The sequence below is a fragment of the Suricata suricatta genome, chromosome 1 (genome assembly GCF_006229205.1).
Source record: "Suricata suricatta isolate VVHF042 chromosome 1, meerkat_22Aug2017_6uvM2_HiC, whole genome shotgun sequence".
Lineage (NCBI taxonomy): Eukaryota > Metazoa > Chordata > Mammalia > Carnivora > Herpestidae > Suricata > Suricata suricatta.
Window position 1 is genome coordinate 141270634 of NC_043700.1, and position 25851 is coordinate 141296484.

Below are 25851 nucleotides of genomic sequence, written 5' to 3' on the forward strand. Positions count from 1 at the left end.
TATATATATATACATATATATATATATAAATGGAAGTGAACAAATGCAGAGATACATTTATGATAGTAAGTGTGTTTGAAAGTGGACTTTTAAGTTTCAGTAAATCATGCATTTCCAGGAGTGAAGGAGCCTCAGGTACAAAGGCTGAGATAGGTAATGACACATTACAGTCATGAGCACATGCAAGGCCCTTCCCTGGCTGTCATTATTTATTACTCTCATTTTTTCATACAACACACTCTCATTCACCTCCCTCTGCGGGCAGCCCTTCTTTGTTTCATGTGTATTCTTTTGTTCATATTCATTCTTGTAAAAATGTTTGTTGCTTTGTGTGCACATGCTTTTAACTTATTCTTTGTGTTATAAATCATTTGTCTTAGTCAGTTTGGGCTACTATTACAACATACCAGACACTGAGTGGCTTATCATATCAGAAACTGATTTCTCAAAGTTTTGGAGGCTGGAGGTCTGAGTCAGGGAACACCCTGGTCAGGTTCCATCTGGCAAGGACCCTCTCTCAGGTTGCAGACTGCAGAGTTCTTGGTGTGTCCCCACATGGTGGAGAACAGACATAAAAAGCTTTCTGGGTCTCATGATAAAGGCACCAGCCCCACTTATGACCTAATCACCTTTCAAATGTCCTACCTCCTAATGCCATTACATTGAGGCTTAGCATTTCAACACATGAATTTGGGGGCAGAAAACAAATATTCAGTCCATGGCATCATTTTTTGTTTAATACCTTTTTACTCAGAACTTTTTTTAAAGCTCTATCCATGTTGCTAAAATGTACACCTAATTCATTGCTATTGTCTACTACATAATGGTTTATAGTGTATCTCTGCTATATTTTACCTCCTGCCTATCATCCCAAGAAATGCTACACTAAATAGCCTCCTACTTGTCCTGTATGGATCTGTGCAAGTTCTACGAGCAGAACTACTGGGTCACTGGGTGTGTATTCACTTAATTTGACTAATTGGTGTGGATTGCTCTTCAGAATGGCTGACCCAGTGTACATGCCCAACTGCAGTGCATAAGGATTCCTATGTCCCCACATCTTTGCCAACACATGGTATTATTTGGTTTGCTGATTTCTGCCAGCCTAACAGGCAATAAGTTATATCTTTTTGTGATTTAATTTGCATTTTTCTAATTACTAAAGAGATTGTGCATTCCAAATATGCTTGTTAGCTTTTTGAATTTTCATTTTTATAAATTGCTTGTACCTATCCTTTATGTGTTTTTCTATTAGAGTTGTTTTGTTTTATTAGTGTTATTTTCCAGGAGTTCCTCATATTTAAATCTAGATATGAACAGTTTCCTGGTTGAGGAAATTATAATTATCCATTCTCTCTTCTATTAATTTGGACCATGTTGTCCTTCATGAAATAGAAATCCATAATTTTGAAATAATCATCTTCATCAAGATGATTTGTCTTACATCTGTGTTTCTAAAGGTTTTTTTTAAAAGAAGGCATTCCCTCTTTTTAAGCCATAAAAATATTTTACTATATTTTCTTCATTTAAGTTTATAATTTTTATATTAAGTCTTCAATGTATATAAAGTCCACCTTTGTGTATGATGTTAGGTAGGAACCCAGGTTCTACTCTCCTTGTAAGTTTTCCCAATTTAACTAAACAATATTTCCTGCCTATTGTATGGTTGTTCAGCTCTTTACATTTCTTTGCACCTGAATCTTACAGAAAAGGAAACATGATCTGTTTCCACAAATTGCTTCTAACCTCTTTGGAGAGATGAGAGTAACAAACATGGAACTGAACAGCATGACACAGTTAAGGACTAAACTGTATGTTGTGGACCAAAAGGGCAGGAGAACCTCAAAGAAAAGGAAATTCAACTAAGTTTCCCCTGGTCAGGAAAGGCTTTGTATTATTTAGCCCTCCACTCACCACCAAGTTACCTTTAGAAGAATTACGTGAATCCTGAGCCACTCCTGTTTATTGTTGCTAAATTCCAATGAATGAAACCAGTTTCTTCTCTCTGCCCTATATGGGTGCTAGTTAGACAGCCAAGAAAGACAGGTTGCAGGTCCTGTTCTTCCTCATAACTTGGGATTTACTGATTTGAATGCAAACGGAGATGCAAAAGTAAAATGAGTTCATGCTCAGATACTGCTGAAAAGACTTCAGTAACCAGACACCAGTAATTCATGACACTCCCAAATAGGTAGGTTACTTTCTTTATTATTACAAGTTCAGGTAGAATCACTGGTTGATGTGTAATTCATTTGAAGAAATATATTTCAGGAATATCAAGAAATGTTTTTAAACTACGGGGTCATTACAGATGTGAAAGTCATAAGCTTGTAATACTGTAGCAATAGCTAACATGCACTGAATGCTAAGCACTGCACTAAAGCACCTTCTATGCACTTTAGCTAATCCTCAAAAACAACTCTATGAAGTAAGTACAATTACTATCACAATTTTACAGATGAGAAAATCAAGGTACAGAAAAGTTAATTTACTCAAGATCATATAGCTAGTAAACGTAGCTAGTAAATGGTTACATGTTCTTAATAAACTTCTGTCATCCATAAGGATCATCTGTGTGATTTTACTTCCCATCTATTATCAGGCTAAATTCCTGAAAACTACTAATTATCCCTGGTGAATCAGTCTATTTCAATACACTGTCAGCATGGGCCAGTAACCATCATCTCACTAAAAATGGCAGCAGTTGGGAATTTTCCTAGGGATGTCTCCCCATTAAAAAACCCTGCCCCTGTACCCAAGGGACACCAGAAAAGGTCTAAAATGATCCTTTAAATATCTGAAATACTGTATCTAAAATTGTAGAAAAAAGGAACTTGGAAACAGAAAGAGATACAAGGAGATAAACAAGTTAGAAACACCCTCTAAAGGAATTAGAAAACAAAAATAAGAGATTGGGCTCTGATCAACACTGAAGCAGGAAGTGCTTCTACTGAGAAGAATTGATGACAATAAACTTAAACTTAGCAAAGGTATTAGTCCTAAAGTTTGGAGTTGCAGAAGGTAAAAGAAGTAAAAGATGCTCCATGCTTGGTGTAGGCTTGTGGCCCTATGCCTAGAGAGAGAAAATTGGATTTGGAAGATTTGAGAAAAAACTAAGCCGACATTATCAAGAAACTTCATGTTCAGAGGTTAGAAAAATGGAATGGAGAGTAATGCCGAATCCTTTCCTGAGAACACAGATTTACATTTATTTTGAAATTAAAGATTAGGCATGTTTAAAAGAGGAAGACAGTAACACCTCTACCTTAATTTGAATCCTGGAAGAAAAAAATAATTCTTGTATATTTCATGTCTAATCTGCAATGTAACACTGCAAAGGAGGCATTATTATCCACACTTTAGGGATAAGGGAACTAAGCCTCTGAAGTTAAGGTCCACAGCCAGTAAATGACAGAGGGGAGATTTGAAGCCATATGGATAATTTGAATATGTGCCCTTTCCACTAAATTGTTCAACTTGTCAGGAAGAAACTCAGCTAAGATAGGAAGCTCAATTCTATGTCAGTTCTTCTCCCATTTAATATTTAAATTTATAAAGATCATAAATCCCATATGCTGTGCTAGACAACTTAAGCAACACATTGGCTTTACTTGTTTTATAAGTGTGTCCTCCTACTCCATAGTGTCCTCACTTCTTTGCTCAGTTTTTTGTCCAGCTTTACTGAAACACAATCTACAGATAGCATTGTGTCAGTTTACAGTGTGAAGCATGTTGATTTGATACACTGCAAAATGATTATCACTGTAACACTTCCATCATGTCACAAGATTACTATTTCTTTTTTTGTGGTGAGAACATTTCAGATTCTCTCTTTTTTTTTTTTAATTTTTTCTTTATTTTTGAGACAGAGAGAGACAGAGCATGAGTGGAGAGGGGCAGAGAGAGGGAGACACAGAACCGGAAGCAGGCTCCAGGCTCTGAGCTGTCAGCACAGAGCCCGACGTGGGGCTCGAACCCATGAAAGTGAGATCATGACCTGAGCCGAAGTTAGAGGCTTAACTGACAGCCACCCAGGTGCCCCTCAGATCTTTTTCTCTTAACAATATTAGCAGCATTCAGTATTATTAGCTATGATCACCATGCTGTACATTAGATCCCTAGAACTGATTCATCTTATAATTGGAAGTTTTACTCTTTGAACACATCTCCCTGCTTCTCCTACCTCTCCCCTTCAGCCTTGGTAACCACCATTCTACTCTGTTTCTGTGAATTCAGCTTTTTAGATTCCACATATAGGTGATATCATACAGTATTTGTCTTTGTCTGACTTATTTCACTTAGCATGATGCCCTCAAGGTCCATCCATGTTGTTCTAAATAGCAGGATTTCCTTCTTTCTTGTAGTTGAATAATATTCCATTGTACGTATATACATCCATTGTGTGTATATGTATATATATATATATATATACACACCACATCTTCATCCATTCACCCACTGAAGGACACTCAGTTAAGGCACTTAACTATTATGAATAATGCTGCAATGAACATGGGGGTGCGGACATCTTCTGTATCCTTGCTTTCATTTCCTTTAGATACATACTGAGAAGTATGATTCCTGGGGCATACTATAGTTCTATTTTTAGTTTTTTGAGAAATCTCTATGGTATTTACAATAATGGTTGTACCAATTTACATTCTTCATAAGAGTGCACAAGGGACTGCATCCTTTCCAGCACTTATCTCTTTTCTTTTTGATGGTAGCCATTCTAAAAGGTGTAAGATGATATTTCAGTGGGTTTTGATTTGCATCTCCTTGATTATTAGTGATGGTAAGCCCCTATTCATGTACCTATTGACCATTTTTGCTTTGCCTTCTGTGGAGAAATGTATGCTCAGATCTTATAGCCATTTTTAATCAGATTTTTTTGAATTGTGTAAGTTCCTTCTACATTTTGGATATTAACCCCTTATCAGCTATATGATTTGCAAATGTTTTCTCCCATTCTATAGGTTGCCTTTTCATTTTGTTGATAACTTCCTTTAATGTGCAGGAACTTTTTAGTTTGATGGAGTCCTACTTACTAATTTTTGCTTTTGTAGCTTATGCTTTTGGTATCCTCTTCAAATAGTTGCTGCCCTAATCAATGTCAAGAAACTTTTTGCTCTATTTTCTTCTAGATTTTATGGTTTCTGGTCTTATGTTTAAATCTTTATTCTTTAATTTTGAATTAATTTTAATTTTTAATTTAATTATTTTTAATTTAATTTTGAATTATTTTTGAGATGGTGTAAAGGGGCCCTCTTTCATTCTTCTGCATGTGGTTGTCCAGTTTTCCAACATTATATATAAAAGAGATCATCCTTTCCCCATTGAGTATTCTTGGCTGCCTTGATTAGCTGGTCATAAATGTAAGGGTTTATTTCTGGGCTCTTGATTCCTTTCCATTGGTCTATGTGCCTGTTATTATGTCAATATCATGCTGTTTTGATTATTATAACTTTGTATTAGAATTTGAAATCAAGAAGTGAAATCAGGAAGTGGCTTTGTGATTCTTTCTCAAGATTGTTTGGCTATTTTGGGTCTTTTGTGGTCCCACACATATTTTAGTATATTTTTCTATTTCTGTGAGAAATGCCACTAGAATTTTAATAGAGATTGCATTGCTCTATAGGCATTTTGGGTAGTATATGCATTTTAACAACATTAATTTTCCAATCCATGAATATAGAATATCTTTCATTTATTCTTGTCTTTCTTCATCCAAGTGTTATAGTTTTCAGTGTAGAGATCTTTCACTTCCTTGGTTAAATTTATTCTAAGAATTTTATTATTTTTGATACTGTTGAGAATGGGATTATTTACTTTATTTCCTTTTCAGATATTTCATTGTTAATATATAGAAATGCAGCTATTTTCTGTATGTTGATTTTGTATCTTGCAACTCTACTGAATTTATTGATTACTTATCAGTTTTTTGGTGGAATCTTTAGTATTTTCTCTATATAAGATCATATATCTGCAAATAAAGACAACTTATTCCTAATTTGGATGCCTTTTATTTCATTTCCTGCTTGATTGCTCTGCGTAGAACGTCTATACAATGTTGAATAGGAGTGGTGAGAGTAGGCACCCTAGATATCTTCTTCCTGATCTTAGAGAGAGAGATTTCAGCCTTTTCCTATGGTATATTGTATAAACTGTGGGCTTGCCATAGATGGCCTTTATTATATGGAAGTATGTTCTTTCTATATCCAACTTGCTGAGTGTTTTTATCATGAAACGGTGTTGTATTTGTCAAATGATCTTTCTGCATCTATTGAGATAATCATAAAATTTTTATCTTTCATTCTATTAATGTATTACATTTATTGATTTGTGTAGGTTGAAGCATCCTTATGCATCAGGAATAAATATTGCTTGATCATAATATGTGACCTTTTAATATATTGTTGAATTTGATTCACTAATTTTGTTGAGAATTTTTGTATCTATGTTTATCAGGGAACTTAGCCTGTAGTTTTCTTTTCCTATAGTGTCCTTATCTGGCTTTGATATGAGAATAATGCTTACCTTGTAAAATGAATGTGGGAGTGTTCCTTCCTCTTCAGTTTTTTGGAAGATTTTGGGAAGAATTGGTGTTAATTCTTCTTTAAATATTTGGTAGAATTCATTATTGAAAGCATCTGGTCCTGGGTTTTTCTGTATTGAAGGATTTTGATTACTGATTCAATCTCCTTACTCCTTATTGATCTGTTCACATTTTATATTTCTTCATGATTTAGTCTTGGTCATTGTATATTTCCATGAACCCTATCCATTTATTCTAGGTTTTCCAATTTGTTAGTATATAAATGTTCACAGTAGTCCTTTTGATCCTTTGTATTTTTGTAGTATCAGTTGTAATATTTCTTCTTTCACTTTCAGATTTTATTTTAGTCTTCTCTTTTTCCCCTTTATACAAAGGTTTTATCAATTTTGTTTACCTTTTCAAAAAAAAACTCTTGTTTTATAATTTTTTTCTATTGTCTTTTAGTCTCTATGTCATTTATTTCCACTCTGATCTTTGTTATTTTCTTCCTTCTGCTACTGCTGAGCTTATTTTTTTCTTCTACTTCTTTTTTAAAAATTTTAATTCCAGTATAGTTAATATAGTGTTATATTAGTTTCAGGTGCACAATAGTTTTTCCTTCTTTTTCTAGTTCCTTGAGGTGTAAAGTCAGATTACTTATTTAAGATCTTTTTTCTTAATGTAGGCATTTATTACTACGAACGTCCATCTTACAGCTCTGTTGAAGCATCCCATAGCTTTTCGTATGTGTTTCCATTTTCATTTACTGCAAGATATTTTATTTTCCTTCTAATTCTCCTCTAACTCATTGGTTCTTGAAAAATGCATTGCTTAATTTTCACATATTTGTGAATTTTCTAGCTTTCTTTCAGTTATTAACTTCTAGTTTTATACCGTTGTAGTCACAGAAGATAGTATGATTTCAGTCTTCTTAAATATTTGCTGAAACCTGTTTTGTAACCTATGAAGATCTACCCTAAAGAATGTTCTGTGTGTGCTTGAGAAGAATGTGTATCCTCTTGTTGTTGGGTGGAATGTTCTATATATGTCTGTTAAGTACATTTGGTCTAAAAAATGGAAAGGTCTAGGTTTATTTGTTGATTTTCTGTCTGAATGATCTATCCACTGCTAAGAATTGGTATTAAGGTCCTCTATATTATTGTCTACTTCTCTCTTTAGATCTGTCAGTATTTGCTTAACTTATTAAGATACTCTGATGTTAGGTATAATACTTATAATGGTTCTATCTTCTTGATGAATTGACGCTTTTATCATTATATAATGACCTTCTTTGTCTCTTGTTACCACTTTTAGCTTATGGTTTCTTGCTTGTATCAGTTTTTGAGGAGGAAGACAACAGAAAAACAACTATAATAGAGGAAGGAGGTTGATGAAAATATCTGCATATACGTGTTTAATGTAAACAATGTATGATTACAGGGAAAATGTGGATGGTTGTTTTCTGAGAGAAGTTTTTTTTGAAAAAGGAAGCAATATCAATCATCTCTAAACTCCTGATAAAGTTGTGAATATAGCACAGTCTTTATTCTACTGGATAATCTATTTAGATATTGTTCATCACTCAAGAACTGTAAGAGAGTCTAAGAGTAATGATTCATATCCTCTCTCTCTTACAGAATAATCAGATTTAGAGATTTCAAGGACAACACACCCGGAGAGAACAGGAAGCTCCATATAAAAGACCTTTCCTTGCCTCAGGCATTCTGATTTAAATATCTTTAGTACAACTTTAAATAGAGACAAATTATACATTTTCCTCTTGCGGTATACTGAAAGTTAATAATTTATCCTTTGTCACCCTTAATTGCAACCATTTTAATTATTGAATTTACTTTGCCTCTCGATCTCAGAAATATAAACCAATTGAAATAGGTTATCCAATATATTGCTACTTCCTGTGTGTGGTTTCTGACATTCTACAAAGAAATACTGAGGAAGGACTAGTATAGCCAAAGAACTAACTTTGATAATATCATATAATGTCACAATCCATTTGCTGATATTATTACCTCCTGGTTTAGAGTAATCAGAAGGTTATACTTCCATGGCACTCCAGCCACACACCCACAGATCATTTATGACACTGGATCCAACCCCCATCTCTAATAGACACAGTAGTGGGTTCACAGCTGTGGGTGGGAGGGTTTCCGTGTTTTTTTTTTTTAATTTTTGTGAACACAAAGTGATGTGATACCCAGAAAGGCATCAAATTTCAGATTCCTATAGATACCATGATTGCTCAGATTGGCCATGCCCTATGTAGGTTTAGAGAAGTTATTCATAGCTGATTTTTTGATTCTTGGGTTATACCAAAGATCTAGAATTTTAAATAGATACAACTTTTAATAATTGCAATAAGAACTGTCAAGATTATAATCGGGGGCGCCTGGGTGGCTCAGTCGGTTAAGCCTCCAACTTCAGCGCAGGTCAGATCTCACGTCTGTGGGTTCGAGCCCCGCATCAGGCTCTGTGCTGAGAGGTAGCTCAGAGCCTGGAGCCTGCTTCTAGTTCTGTGTCTCCTTCTCTCTCTGCCCCTCCCCCTCTCATGCTCTGTCTCTCTCTGTATCAAAAATAAATAAAAAGCATTTAAAAAAAAGATTATAATCGTAATTTTAAAGGGCAAAGAAAACAGACTGCAAAGTTTATGTATTTAATTTGAGAGAGAAAGAGAGCATGTGCAAGTGGGGGAGGGGCAGAGAGAAAGGGAGAGAGAGAATCCTAAGCAGGCTCCACATTGGCAGTGCAGACCCTGATGCAAAGCTCCAACCCATGAACCTCGAGATCGTGACCTCAGATGCTTAACCAACTGAGCCAACCATGGGCCCAAGTAGGGGCTTTTTGTAAAAACATTCTTGTGTGCTCATCTGAAGTTCAACTGGCTCATTGCTTTTTCACCTTGGGCAAGTCACTTCCTCTTTGTAATTACCTTTGTAATGCAGATAATATAGTATTTGCCTCAGAGGGTTGAGGAAAAAAGCAAAGGAGCTCATGAATACAGTGAAGTTTGTGCTTGCTGCATAGGTGATCCACAACAGTGATGACTATTCCTCCTATTATATCTATTGTAGTCTCTCCACAGAGGGGCTTTCCACAGGCAATGAACTTACCTGAAAATGTCCATAACACAAAAGAATTCCCATCAATAATTCATAGTCAATTGCTTTTTTCTCCAGAAACTTTGATCTAAATCTGATGAAAAGCTCACTGAAAACTCTTGGAAGTTTCCTGGTAATTGCAAGGCTTTTTGATAAATTCTCACTTTCTTTCTTCATTCATTCAACAAAAACATCCTACATACTATGGAGTTAGAAAATTACCACTCTTCTCCATAAAGGGTTTGCAGTTTAATAAAAGAGATAATATATTTGCATAAATAACTATATTAAGGGAATAGTAGAATATATAAGATGGATAAGAAAAATTACCACAGAAGAGGAAAGATTACTCTGAGGTTCAAGGAATAACCACAGAGAAGGTACTATCTGAAATAGACATTGAAGGAGAGTTGTGATTCAGACAAGCAAAGCCAGCAACATGGAGGAGGCTGGTACAGATTCAGTGAGGAGCCTGAGAAGGGCAGTACACAGGAAACCAGGGCCAGGGCGAACAGGCACAGGTGGCTGAAGACTGGAGAGGTTGGAAGATGAGCAACTAAGGTGGAGATTCTTGAATATCTGACTCTGTGACCAGATGCCCAAATGAAATGTGCTTTACTCCCTCTTTGTACATAGAGTTCAGCCCTTGCAGCAAGGCAATTTCAATTAAGTCTTATTTAAGGCAAAACATGTGTTTTTTTAAGCATCTGTTATACTGTTCTCTTTGTGTGCTACTCTTATTGTAATCAGGAGAAAGCAACAGGATCTGAAGTTTTCTTCATGGCACATTTGTGGGTCCTTTAATTCTCAGGGCTCATCAGTTGTGATATTGGAAGAAACTGCTTTTATATTCCATTGGCAACCTTCAGTGGCATACCTCTGTGAGGTTTACAGCCTCAGCCCTGAAACACCTCCTATGTAAATACTAAGACTGCTGAGAGGAGCCCAGTTGGGGAGCATATGACAGTATAAGGCTGGTGACATGTGTGAACAGGGTTCGTTCAGGAATGAGAACTGAATGGTTGGGCGAGGCTGTGTGTTGGAGTTAACAGCCTCTCCCTAACTCTTTTATTAAACACTCAACTAACCTTCAATTGCCCTTTTAGAACTTAATCTCAGTGCAACTTCCAGGCATTACAAAATCATCGAGCATATTACTAGCCTGAAAGGGGGAGGGTCTCTGTTAAATGTTAAGAGACTAATTAATTCCAACTACCAAACCTTGCCAATGCCTCAGAATGGGAGATGGGATAGATTTATAAATCACGATCTCTATTAGCTTGTGTAAATAATAGCTTTATAGCAAACTGGCACACAGTTAGGTAAAAAAGCATCCTTCAAAACGTCTACAAATATAGAATGTCAAAGTATTGGCAAAATGTTTCTTATGAGAGAAGCCTTATCTTGTAGGAAAGATTAATCATTATTTTAGGGTCTCTAAGAAAGCTAGTTCATACATAAAATCCATTCAGCAATAAAGTCTATGTTCATGTTTTCTCTGATTTCCCCCTGTTGAAAAATCCTTTTTTTGTAGAAACGCATTTAGCCAGCCCTTGTGTCCCAGCATTTCTCAGAGTGCTTCCCTCAGGCTACCGGAAGCACCTGAAGATCCTAGGGCTCACCCCAGGCTAATCAAAGAGGTTTTATAGGGGCAGGACCCTGGAGTTTGTATTAGAAAGAAGAAAGCTTTATTTCTATGATTACTAAAGTCACTTAAGCCAAAAATGGAATTGATGGCTGGGTCAGATATTCTTCCCAGCAGGCATGTGGCCAGATGAATGATGTCATCTAAAGTCAAAAACTTAATCTAGTATCTTCACCAACAGGTTATGAACAGCCAGCAGAACAATTGTGGGTGGATTTCAGAGGATAATTACAAACCAAAACTTCTAGAAATACTCAACTGCTATTTACTTTTCTTCCTTTTACTATTTGGCACTCCTCTCCCTGTTTTGTGTGTGTGTGTGTGTGTGTGTGTGTGTGTGTGTGGTTTTTTTTTTTTGCTCGTTTTGTTTTGTTTTGTTTTGTTTTGTTTTTACCTGTGTTTCCCAGATACTGAGTAATAAGACTAGCTATGTGTTGTGTTACAAAAAAAGAAATGATTACAACAATGTCACTCTGGCAAAAGCAAACCTTCCAAAACAGTTCCATTTCTAGCATATGAAACCCAAACTTCCTCAGCCCATTTAAGCTTTTCTTATGTAAATATAAATAAATGTGTATTTTTGATACTGGCAATTTTTTATTTTCTAAATACTGCCTTTGATCTTCAGGTTTACAAATATATTATCAATTACAGCTTGATAATTGTTATACTTTAAATCAACCTTTTATTTTATAACTTATTGTTATGTGGTTTGTGAAATAACTTGAAGTAAAATATGCATCATACTTAACAAGGGGCTGTGTGATTGAGAGGAGATGGACCTACAAAGAGAAGATCTAAATTTAAGTCCCGATTTATTAACCACATGATGCCCGGGAAATTTACGTAATGTCTTCAAGTGTCAGCTTCCTCTTCAAATAAACTAAGAGTCAAAATAATTTTTATTCCATACCATTAACATAAGGGTTAAAGGAGATCAGGAATATTTTGTTTTCCAGTTACGCACTTGTGAATGCCTGACAATGCTAAGGAAGTCATGACTTGCTCCTTGATCTCTGAAACAGCTTTCCATTTATTTTTGGTTTTGTGTTTTTCAAAATGAGAGTTGGTTTTCTTGCCCCTTAAGGACTTAGGACATTGTTTTTACACATTTGGCTCATCACATTCATCATACGTGAAATGCAATGCTCAAGTTTAGATGACACTTTTGCCATCAAGTGGTCACTAGGAGATACTGCAATCCAATATCCAGGTGTAATAAGCCATAGCCATATGATGCTGGATCAGGCAACTATATTTCCATGCAAAGGAACCAAAAACAATAGCTTATCTTCTTCTTCCTTGGTGATACAAAATGAGTAATAAAACTAATCTATTCCGTGGTTGCCTATCAGTTTTCTTGATTGTTTCCTTTGCAGTGCAGAAAAAAACGAAATGAGGGTTGAAGAGGGAGGGAGAGGGAGAAGGGACGTGGTAGTAATGGAGGAGGGCACTTGTGGGGAAGAGCACTGGGTATTATATGGAAATCAATTTGACAATAAACTATTTAATAAATATTTAAAAAATAAACATTAAAAGTTTTTTTTAAATACAGTTAAGACAAGATGAAGATGTTATTCTGTCATTAGTGATGCCAGTTGGAGAGTAATTGATGCTCTATGGTTCCAATGGTTCAAATAAGGTTTTTCTTTAGACTGTTTCTTTGTTTTTTGCATCTTCTTGTTTTTAGTGTCACTGTGAACTTGTGGATTTTTAAAAATAAATATAGTGTGTTTCCAAAAAAACCTAATCTAAATCTGCAACACCATCTTACTCTTTGTTCCTCTCTGATATACCCTAGGGCCCGCAATCAACAACAATGAAAAAATCTTTGGCTCTCCCACATCCCTAATGCCTCCTCCCTGAACTTACCGCCAAAGACCTACAAAGAAATCTGAGACCTGAAATGTCAGGATAGGGACTAGGGAACCACCAGCAATTCACTATCAAAATATACCCAGTATTTTTGTGTGTTTAACTTTATAACCCCATCAAGAGTATATTAACATCTTTGATTTACAAGTTTCGAAACTAAGACTGAGATTGGGTTCAGTAACTTCCAAGGTTGCCCAGCTCACAAGCAGCAGGAAAGGCTTTAAACCCAATACTCAACCAAGGTTCTCTCCACCCATCTCCCAGGGCCTCCCTGCATGTCCCACCTTGGCTCTATATCTTTTAGCTTTAGCTTCTATAGAATTTTAGGATGATATTTTCTACTCCTGATATCTATATCAGCACACTAGTTTCACCTGGGGAGATATTTAAAAATATGAATGCCTAGGGTCTCTCTAGATCAGTTATAACCATGACTCTGAGAGAGGGGCTCCAGTGTCTATCATTTTTAGAAAAATCTGCCAATGACTCTGCTGCACTGTGAGAGTTGAGAACCACTGCCTTAAATATTACTCATGTTAAAACTTCTCTCTATTGTTTTAGCATTTGGTTAGGGGGATGTTCTTACTATAAAATATCTTATTAACACAAAGTTTCTGTCTCGTAATAACAGGTGGATGAGATCTTTAGAGATTCGGCCTTGAGCAAGCATTATATCAAGAACCAAGTAGTCAGATTGAGGTATGTATGTTTGGGCAAAGGTGGAGTCACAGCCTGGAGGGACAGAAGGCAAAGGAGATAGGAACTCCGTACACACTGTTGCCTCTGTGAGCTTGGCTCTTGCCTAGGATTTCTCATGAATAGCATCTCTACAGCGGTTTCGAGGTACAGGGTTGACCGCCATTTTTAAAATGTAAAAACTAAGATGCAGGGAGGTTAAGTGATACATTCAAAGCTCCCCAAGTGACAGGACAAGTATTCAAACCCCAACAACTGATTATAAGGTCTAAGACTACCAGAAGCTGTGGTCTTGGGAGAACCCAGCATCATGTCACACATATACCAGCTCTTTCAGACATATCATTTCAAAAATAAGAAGGCAAAGTTGGCTATATGATGAGATCACAGTTTTACTTGTAATGAAGTCCCAGTAACAGGAGGCATGCCCAAACAAAAAGATGTTCCTGTTTTAATAAGTTTTTTGTTTGTTATGGTAGAGAGGGAAAGCTCATATTGATTGCTGAAATTGCTCAGAGATTTCAGTTGTGTTATTTGAAAGGCATATAGAAGAACATATATATATATATATATATATATATATATATATATATATACACACAATAAGTGCAAATCTATGGGCCTGTATGACTCGTATTCTTAAATATGAATATATTCAGACAGATACATTAAGGAAATAATCACTTTTGTTACCAATAGACTACTCCCTTATTGGAAGACTTATTCCAAGTTCCTTATACCTTTACTAAGCAGCTCGTGAACTTCAGAAGAATTTTATAATATAAGTTGGATAAATTCTATAATATTTAGGAGATAAAAAGCACATATTTGTTGAAATTTTCTAGATTTCACATCCTCTATTCTCAAATTCTGATTTGCCATACCATTCTAGCAACATTATTATAGTCTTGTGATCTCTTGTGAACTTATAGTCATTATCATTATGTAAGTTTTTGTGTGTGTCCAGAGAAATTCCACCTTGTAAACAATGTTTTCCCTTTGATTAAGGAGGGAATACATTTGACAATTTGACATAAAATTCTGAGCCTAAATGGACCACAATATATAAAAAGCCTCAGAATCAATATGATTCCTTCTTTTTTTAGTCAAAAGATTTGGGACAATTAGGCCTATAGTACTTTCAGAGCTTGGGTCATCTGAGGTGTAAAAATAAGAGACATAACAGATCAATACATAGCTTTCAATTTTTAAAGATCTTGAATTGTTGGTTTTCCTAATTTTAGAGGAAAACTGAATACTATAGGTAAAGGGACTTGAACTTATTCATATGAAGAGAAGTTCAGGAACTGGACAAATTTAATCTGGAGAAGACTCAAAACCAAGAATGTTGTTGTCTTCAAATATGTGGAAGAGGAAATTAGTGTTCTATATATGTCCCAACTAGACCTAAGCCTAATGTAATGGAAGATACAGGAAGACATATTTCACCTCAAAATGAAGAACTCTCTTAAAATCAGTGCTGACCAAAGAAAACTAGCCTCTGAGGGAAGTAAATTTCCCATAATTTTAATTACTGAACTGCGATTAAAGAGCCACTTAAAATGAATGTTGTAGAGGTGATTCAGGTATCAGATACATGAGCAATTGGCCAAAGAGACTGATAAAGTTTCTTCCCATCCTCAGACTTTATGAGTTTGAGGAAATACTTTTTGGTATCTGAGTCTTACCCAACTGCTATAACAAGCCTTCAAATTAATAAGGAAAAACATGTTTTTTTACAAAAAAATATAATGGAAACTTGAAAAGAGAACATATGAAATGGCCTTGGGTCAGAGGGTGACATACAGATGAGTGTCAATGTGAGAGGATTAGTCCTTGACATTTGCAACAATTCCAATATAATTCAGGAGCATTAAATATAGGAAAGAATATGATACCCAATGTATTCTTGGAATAAATACTTTTCTCTTGTATGTTGTAGTCCAGAAGAAGATGGTGTGAAAGTAGATATCATTATGGTGTTCCAGTTCCCCTCTCCTGAGCAAAGGGACTTGATAAGGAAAAAAATCCATAGCATCTTAAATCAGAAGACAATGAACACAAGAGCCTTGTCGATAAATGCTTCCTCAGTTCAAGTTAATGGTAAGTAGGTGCACTTTTTTATGGGATGTGAAGTTTTCTATTAGGTCCATTTTATGTCTAATCTCAACCTTACTTGCCATTATTTCCATTGAAATAACAGCTAGAATTTAGATGGAAAAAATTTTCAAGTTAAAAAAATGACACTTCAAGGTTTTATTTTTCTCTGATGAGAACATGTCTGAAGTTAGCTGTCAAGTGGTTTATCCTGTAGGTATTGACTCATACTCATCCTAAAATAAGGAAACTTTACCACTAACCGAGAATTAGTCTGACTCAGCCACTACCTTCATGACTAAGCAGGTGAAAATACCAAGCATTTTGCAACAACTACTGTTCTAGGTGGGACCTTCCTAAAATATGAAGTCATTTGTTGCCTTTTAAAAATACGGATAGTTTCTGTATATAGTGAAGTTATGAAGTTTCTATTTTTTTCTGTGGGCATTTGAAAAAATAATAAACCAACTTTGGAGCCACTAAAACCATTCTATAAGTGATGCTTTAAAAATCACTGAGCTAGAAAAAAAATCATTGGAACCATAATACTATACCATTATCATTTCTTAAAAAGGGAAACCAGCCTTTATCAAGGCTTTCTCTATGCCCTTCATGTGCAGCATCTAATTTCTATATTCTTATGAAGTAGGTAAATTTACCTTTTATAGATATAAGAGAGAGATAAAAAATAAGGACTCTAATAATTAAAATGATACAAGACTGAAGTCTAGATCTCTAATTTCTTAATAGGCTCTGTATAAAAAAAATTCAGTGGTCAAACACATCTTAGAAATTCTGTCTATGACGTTCATCTCAGAGCATATTAAAGGCTCTGAGGAGTCCAACTAGACAGAAACCTGTTTACCCTTGTACATTAAGCTGCTTCCACAAGCACCTACTTCTAGCAGACAAGTGCAGAGTTTCCCTACAAATTCCAATGGGCACCAGACTTAAGAGAATCACAAAGGAAGTGATTAATATCAGAGGTGAAATAGGATGCCGTGCCCTTGTAAGGGTCTGGCTGACTCTTTAAGAGGAAACCTAACCAGGAAGTGAAAATCTGAGGGAATGGGATGGGCAGGAGTTTGCTGATGTGACAAAGAGTCAGCTACTCCGGGAATAAAGATGGGGACCTCTCCCAACCCACGAGGGAAGGACCTGTCAAGGGCTTAATCCACCTTCTTTGTTAGGTAGGGAAACAGATGAATCAAGGTTGTGAAATAGTGGCAATTCTAATAAATTATATAATGTGTTGCAATTATAATTTCCAATAACCAGTTAATTTGCCAGAAATTTAAAAGCCTGAGCTATCTGAAACCAGAAAAGAAGCATGAAATGGTTACCAGTTACCTGGGCTTTTTGTTTTCTTCACAGGCTCAGTTTGGGGTCTATAGCTTATTTTAATGACTAAGAAATTATTAAAAGGCAGAGTGTGCTGATGGAGAACCTATTCTAATCCCACTAAGTCACTGCAAGACCACCCAAGTAATTGGCCCATGACTTTACCTCCATTTTTTCATCTGTAAAATTGCAATGGTAATGTTTGTTTTTCCTATAATCATAGAAATAACAAGGGATATGCAAGAAAATAGAAAATGTGCAACATATATGCCATTACCACTTAGAAAGCTAGGAGGTTGTACATGTGCTTTGTACACGATGCATGTGATTAGTAGTAGAAAAAGCCAGAGCACTGAAGCTTTCAAAACTTTCAAATGCAAAAAGATTGTTTATTAGAACTTAGGAAAACTCATTTAGTGAAATGCTCAGTATTATCCTCAAGGCAGTTTTTACAGGCAAAATCCTTCTCTCTAGGAACACTCAATCTGGGGCCTCCCAATGATCGCTTCTCGGCCTTTTGGCTAAGATCAAGTGTGGGGCCTCCCAATGAGTGGAAAACTGCCAAAATTCTAGACCAAGTCTAGAAATAATCCTGCAGCCCAAGATTCCCTGTCATTTGTCAAGAATTTGCAGAGGTTTTGTTTGGTTTTGGTTTTTTGTTTTTGTTGTTTTGTTTTGCTGTTGTTATTCAGGAAAAAACAAAACTCTATGGTGTGGGTCCTTTATGGGATGCAATGTGTCAAAGCAAGGCTAAAATCAGCTTCTTTGCATTGCAGACTCCATGGTTATGAAAGAGCAGCTCACTGCCCACATTTGGTTCGTGTGTGCTCCAGTTGCCTGATGTTACTTACAGTGCGCAGAGCCCTGATTACTAACTAGATTACTCTCCCCTCAGAAGTCTGTTAGAGGGTCACTCACATGACTAAGGTGTTAATGTTTGTTTCACTCCTACACTTGAAAATTAAATTATTTGGTAAAAAAATTTAGGTATGTTCACTGGTTGAAATAAATGAAAAGTTTATCCTCATTCTGCTCAGTAAGCCTTTTTATCTTGAAAATCATCAGTTTTCATATAATTTTTCACCAATTTCACTTTAAATGTTCATGTTTCTTTGTCAGAATCTTAACTGTTGAAAATTGACAGAATTTAACTTAAGATTCTGTCCAATAATTGGTCTTTACCAATACTTAGCAGATGTTGGATAAGAATACACAAGTTTATTCTTCAGAAAAAAATCATTTTGATAATTTAGAAACTGTTTTTGAAGTACTTTCAATATAGTTTATTATTTTTTAATTTCTATATTTTTCAATATAGTTTAATTATTTTTTAATTCCTAAACCCTTTGACCAAAGAAATGCTTATGTGAAGTCTTAAATAGAAGAAATAAAAGCAAAATTGTTCTGACTGAGGCTGGATTTGAGCCTGGAGATCCCATCTACTTGCTGTCTCTTTCCCCATTTCACTTTGCCCCTGAAATGAAATCCAAAGAGGCTTTAGCCTACACCATTAGAGAGTCACTGTTCTGTACTAACACAAACTATTTATGGATTTTAATCATCCACTATTTGTTCCTTAATCACCCACTACTTGAGGATTTATCTGCCTAATTAGAGGTTGCCTATAAATCTCTATAAAAATTGTATACGTATCCTGTTTTATAGGTAGTCATTCTCCGGAATATTTGTCCAACTGCCTAGAATCCATACATAATCAATATCTTCTGATAATTTCTGGTCATTGAAACCAACTGGGAGGATATCACATTGCTGTTCTATGTTCTATTTTGTTTTTCAGCAATGAGTTCATCAACAGGAGAGCTAACTGTCCAAGCATGTAAGTCTAGCTAGCTTATAAAACAAGTTCAGTTTCCACATCAGAAAGGATAATATCTTCAAATATTAGCTCATAATTTCCCATCCATGTCATGCATTTTCTTTGGAAGAGAATAACAATTGGACAATAAACAGAAATATCTTTTTCAAACTCTGAAGCTGATTGTTACATCATGTTCAAGAAAAACATTTTAAATGGTGGGAATTTGGGGGCAATTTGAAGAAATTATGTATTTCTGGCTTGGAATAAATGGGCTTGATTTTCTAATTTTTAAAAATGCTATGAAATCTTTCTGCTGAGAAATAAAATATGAGAAAGTGATAAATGGGGAGGAAATAGACCCTATTATCTGTGCTGAGCTACAAAATTTGCTTACTACATTCATTTTCATGGTTGACACAGGCTTCACCCACTCCTTTCATATCACTGTGGCTTAAATTCTGAAAGATTTTAATCAAAGTGGTGATGAATTTGAGCAAAGGTGTTCATGCATTTGCTTCTCCGTCTTGCAAACAAACTGTATTTATCTATCCATTCATTCATCCATTCAGAAAGTGAATACCTCTATGAATAAGACATGATCCCTCCTCTCAAATTAAGAGTTCGAAGGTAGGAGAAAATATAAATAAATCAGGAAATGTTAAAATAGTGTGATAAATGCTACAACAGAGAAAGTGCACAGTGCTATGAGAGCCAATCACAGAGTCAGCTTAACCTGGCCTTGTAAGGTCAGAAAGTGATCCCTGAGACCGGAGAGAGGAGAGAGACCATGAGTCAAGTGACAAGTGGGATGAGCAATCTTGCCAGGGGGAACTGTATCTAAAAATGTCTTTAGAAAAGCAAGAATATCTTTGGTTAGATTTAGTCCTAGGTATTTTATGCGTTTTGGTGCAATTGTGAACAGGATCAATTTCTTGATTTCTCTTTCTGTTGCTTCATTCTTGGTGTATAAAAATGCAACCAATTTCTGTACATTGATTTTGTACCCTGCAACTTTGCTAATTGTGGATGGAACTCTAGGGTATTATGCTAAGTGAAATAAGTCAGGCAGAAAAAGATAGATACCATATATTTTCACTCATATGTGGGTCAGGAGAAACTTAACAGAGGACTATGGGGGAAGGAAGGGGAAAAATAGTTAAGGAAAGGGAGGGAGGCAAACCATAAGAGACTCTTAAATACTGAGAACAAAAAGGATTGTTGGGGGTTGGGGGAGAGGGGAAATGGTGATGGGCATGGAGGAGGACACTTGTTGGGATGAGCACTGGCTGTTATATGGAAACCAACTTGACAGTAAACAATATTAAAAAATAAAGTATAGCTCAAAAAAAAAAGAAAAAAGAAAAGCAAGAATGTGGTCATTTATTGTAATTGAAAAATGTCAGTGTGACTGGAACATAGAATGGAGGTTGGTGAACATGGGAAATGGATATTATTAATAGTGTTCAAGGACCAGAATGCTGCTGAAACATTTCAACTTCATTTGGAGGGCAATGGGAAGTCACTCACTCACTTTTCAATATAGAGGATAGATTAGAAGAGCAGGACTGGAGGCAAGGTGATGAGCTGGGAAGCTGTTGCAATCCTCCAGATGAGAAAAATGGTAGTCTAAACTAGAGTTATGGCAGAATGGTGGAGATTTCTACAATGACTGGTCATAGTGGGGTGTAGCCAATATCAGTAAAATGAGTTTTCTTTTGTGATACTCAATTAATTGGAATAAGAATTGAATCTACCATATTTTCCTTATTAGCACCATGTTCTAAACAGGCTTCTTAAGAACTTAAGCAGCAAAGTTATCTCTGTTCTGACATACACATAATAGAGTACATATTTATTCCCACCAATAGTGAATGGGACTTTTGTGAGTAAACATGGAACTCTACATCCTGAAGAGTAAGAAACTGGTCATTATACGTTAACCCATGCACACCCTTAGGAACTAGTCATACAGAAAAATACATGGGAGAAGGGGTTCTAGGAAATGGGCAATTACTAGTCTGGTGAGTTCTACTGGTAAAAACTTCATATCAAAGTAACACACTGATCATCTGAAACTGGGAAGCAACAATCATAGTAGGAACTTCCAGGAGATCTAGATAATTGATACCATAGTCTTCAGGAAACATAACTTTGTGATATGTCAACCCTTTGTAGTTTAACATAGCTTTAGTAGGCAATATATAATCACATCTATAAATGCAGGGATGAGCAACACATCAACATATCAGAAAATACAGAGGATAGATGTTAATATTATACATGTTTACATAATGATAGATGCAAATATTGTGTTATAGTACTCTATTAAGTACTCTTCATCAAAGACTATAGGGACATTTCTTATAACTTAATGATCTTATCTCTTACAGGTTGTGGTAAACGAGTTGTTCCATTAATAGTCAACAGAATAATGTCTGGAGACATCGCAGCCAAGGCTGCCTGGCCATGGCAAGCCTCCCTTCAGCGAAATAACATACATCAGTGTGGGGCCACCTTGATTAGTAATACGTGGCTCATCACTGCAGCACACTGCTTTAAGAAGTAAGTTATTGACTGTAAGTTGGCCCTCACTACTGCTAAAAAACTGAGATTTATTATGTCCTGATTAATAATCATGCTCTCAAATATTACTGAGGTAAATAAGAAAATTTTCTTTTAAGCATTTTCCTACTATGTTATAGTTACATACATATTTACAAAGTTAGTGAGGGTAGTAGTCCTTATCCTAGGATTCATTGGTCATGTCCTCACAGGTTTTGAGGGTTTTGGAGATTGGCACAAATGTCACATTAGTTTCAGGTGTATAACATGGTGATTCAATTCTCTATATGTTAAGCTATGCTCACCACGAATGTAGCTATCATCTGTCACCATACAACATTATTACAATATTATTGACTATTCTCCCTGTGCTGTGCCTTTTGTTTCTGTGACTTATTTTTTTCCCTATTTTCCCCATTCTCAACCCTCCTCTCTTCTGGAAACTGCATGTTTGTTCTCTGTATTTATAGATCTGATTCTGCTTATTTATTCATTTGGGTTTTTTTTTAGATTCTACATGTGAGTAAAATAAAATATTTGTTCTTCTCAGTCTGACTTATTTCACTTAGCATAATACTCTCTAGGTCCAACCATGCTATTGCGAATGACATAATGTCATCCTTTTTGTGGTTGTATAATGCTACAGTGTGTGTGTGTGTGTATATATGTTTATATACACAAATGTATATATATGTGTGTATATATATACACACACAAATATACATGCAAGCACACATATATAAACACACACATATATGTGTATCTATATATATGTATATAGCTATATATATCAAATCTTTCTTATCTATCCATTTATCAGTGGACACAGGTTACTTCTATAGTCTGGCTAATGTAAATAATGCTGCAATAAAACATAAGGGTGTATATATCTTTTTGGTTTTAGTTTATTTTTTTGTTATTTTTATTTAAGTTCCAGTTAGTTAACATACAGTGTAATATTCGTTTCAACTGTAGAATTTAATGATTCATCACTTACATGCCACACCCAAAGCTCATCATAATAAGTGTTCTCTTTAATCTCTATCACCTTTTAAACCCATCCCTCCACCCACCTCTCCTCTGATAACCATCGGTTTGTTCTCTATAGTTAAGAGTCTGTTTCTTGGTTTGCCTCTGTCTCTCTCTCTTTTCCCTTTGCTCATTTGTTTTGTTTCTTAAATCCTACATATGAGTGAAATCTTACGGTATTTGTCCTTCTCTGACTTATTTAACTTAGCATAATATTATCCAGCTCTGGGGTGCTTCAGTTGGGTAAGCATTGGACTCTTGATCTCAGCTCAGGACTTGAGCTCACAGTCATGAGTTCAAGCCTAGTGTTGGGCTCTGTACTAGGGGTGAAGCCTACTTAAAAAAAATAGTCTCTAGTCCCATCCACACTGTTGCAAAAGACAAGATTTGATTTTTTTTATGGCTAAGTAATATCCCATTGTGTGTGTGTGTGTATGTATATGTGTGTGTATATATATATACATATATATACTATATTTTCTCTGACCATTCATCAGCCAATGGACATATGGGCTGTTTCCATAATTTGGCTACTGTAGATAATGCTGCTATAAACATCAGGGTACAAGGGTCCTTTTGAATTCATATTTTTGCATCCTTTGGTAAATATCTAGTAGTATGATTGCTGGATCATAAGGTAATTTTATTTTTAACTTTTTGAGGAAACTCCATACTGTTTTCCAGAGTGGCTGCACCAGTTTGCATTCCCACCCACAGTGTAAGAGGGTTCTTCTTTCTTGGCAAGCTCACCAATGCCTGCTATTTCTTGTGTTGTTGATTTTGGCTGTACTAACAGGTGTGAGGTGATAGCTCATTGCAGTTCTAATTTGAAGTGCATAAATCTTTTTGAATTAGTGTTTTTGTTTTCTTTGGATAAATAACCAGTAGTGGAATTACAGGGTCACATAATAATTCTGTTTTTAAAAAATTTTTTTCAAAGTTTATTTATTTTGAGACAGAGAGTGAGAGCCCATACATCAAAGCAGGGGAAGGGCAGAGAGAGAGAGAGGTATAGAGAGAACTCCAAGCAAGCTCCCCACCATCAGCCCTGAGCCTGCCACAGGGCTCAAACTCATGAACTGTGAGGTCATGCCCTGAGTCAAACTCAAGGGTCAGATGTTTAACCGTCTGAGCCACCCAGGCATCCTGGTAATTCTATTTTTAATTTTTTTGAGGAACCACCATATGATTTTTCACAGTGGCTCTGCCAGTTTACATTTCCACCAATAGTGCCTAAGGGTTCCTTTTTATCCACAACCTGGCCAACACTTGTTGTTTCTTACCTTTTTAAATTTAGCCATTCTGACAGGTATAAGGTGATGTCTCATTGGTTTTGATTTGCATTCCCCTGATGACCAGTGATGTTGAGATTTTTTTCATGTGTCTGTTGGCCAGCTGTATATCTCCTTTGGGAAAATGTCTATTTGGGACCATGGCTCATTTTTCAATTGGATCATTTGTTTTTTTGGTGTTGAGTTAATTAAGTGCTTTTTTTAATAACCCCTTATGAGATATATCATTTGCAAATATATTCTTCCATTAAGTAGGTTGCCTTTTGTTTTGTTTATGGTTTTGTTCACTGTGCAGCAGACCCCAAATAGCCAAAGCAATCTTGAGAAAGAACAGAGCTGAAGGAATCACAATCCAAGATTTCAAGAAACACTACAAAGTGGTGATAATCAAGACATTATGATATTGACAAAAATAGACACACAAATCGATAGAATTGAATAAAGATTTCAGAAATAAAGCCACAATTAGATTCCAAATTAATCTACAACAAAGGAGACAGGAATATACAATGGAAAAAATACAGTTTCTTCAGCAAATGGTGTTGGGAAAACTCGACAGCTACATGCTAAAGAATGAAACTGGACAACCATCTTACACCATACACAAAAATAAACTCAAAATGGATTAAAGACCTAAATGTGACACCTGAAACCATAAAATTTCTAGAAGAAAACATAGGCAGCAATCTCTTTGACATTAGCTATAAAATTTTTTTTCTAGATATATCTCCTCAGGTAAGGGAAACAAAAGCAAAATTAAACTATACTAAAACTATACTATTTTGGGACTACATTAAAATTAAAAGCTTTTTCACAGTGGAGGAAACCATCAACAAAATAAAACAAAAAGACAACCCACCAAATGGGAGAAAATATTTGCAAATAAAATTTTGACTTTTGATACCATGATAATTCTGTCTACCTGAGTCTAAATCTGAATAGAGACATAGATTCTTAAAGTTCGAAAGTCATCAGAGCTCAACAGGTCAATATGTTAGAATGCACGGAAATCCCTTATGTAGGTACCTAGTTGAATATCTCAAAGTAAGGAGAGCTTACTAGCTCCAAAGTTAACCAATTTTGTGGTAGATGGATCTACTACTATGATTATCCTTAAAATACTGAACACCAAATCTGAAACCTAATAACTTTTACCTACTGATATTTGTTTTTTCATCTGGAATATCAGGGATCAAATTTATTTCTTTCTTCAGAGAACCATGGAGAAAACTAATTTATTATTCTCTCTTTTTCAGGCCAAATAACATAAAATAAATGAGAATCTTGAAACCATATGTAAGAATAAATATCACTACTTTATTTCACAGCATCAGCTTCAGATGTCCTACATTCTTAGTTCTTCTCCTCTAAATATTATTGATTTTGTCAGTGTCTCCCTTAAATTATGCTTCCAAGAACTAAAAACACTTCTCAAAATAGATAGTATGATTGGAACACCTGGGTGGCTCAATCGGTTATGTGTCCAACTCTTGATTTTGGCTCAGATCATGATTTTCATGGTTCATGCAATTGAGCCCTGCATTAGGCTCTTTGCTGACAGTGCAGAGCCTGCTTGGGATTCTCTCCTCTCCCCCTATACTGCTCTTCCCCCCAAATAAATATAAATAAACATATTTAAAATTTAGGTAGTATGACTAAGGTCATAATGACAAAGTAAAATGGGAGATCTTCTTAAAATAATAAAACAATATAAATTGAATGGAAGGTAATAGGTAGCTCAGTAACTAAACAATTCTGTCTAAAGGATGATGATTAAGAATTGCAATTGAAAGACTGAAGGTGATATTTATGGCCCACCAAAGATCTTTATCCAGCACCATGTC

The 25851-nt window shown here is 35.5% G+C and overlaps 1 protein-coding gene across 1 annotated transcript in view; it reads left to right on the top strand.

The window, feature by feature from the left end:
- The window catches only part of TMPRSS11A (transmembrane serine protease 11A), a 49663-nt gene that overhangs the window by 15412 nt on the left and 8400 nt on the right, over positions 1-25851 (top strand). Inside the window, exons 4-7 of the mRNA XM_029931483.1 lie at positions 13803-13870; positions 15810-15970; positions 19104-19142; positions 21515-21686. Of these exons, the coding sequence (XP_029787343.1) occupies positions 13803-13870; positions 15810-15970; positions 19104-19142; positions 21515-21686 (440 nt within the window). The remainder of the gene's footprint in view (positions 1-13802; positions 13871-15809; positions 15971-19103; positions 19143-21514; positions 21687-25851) is intronic.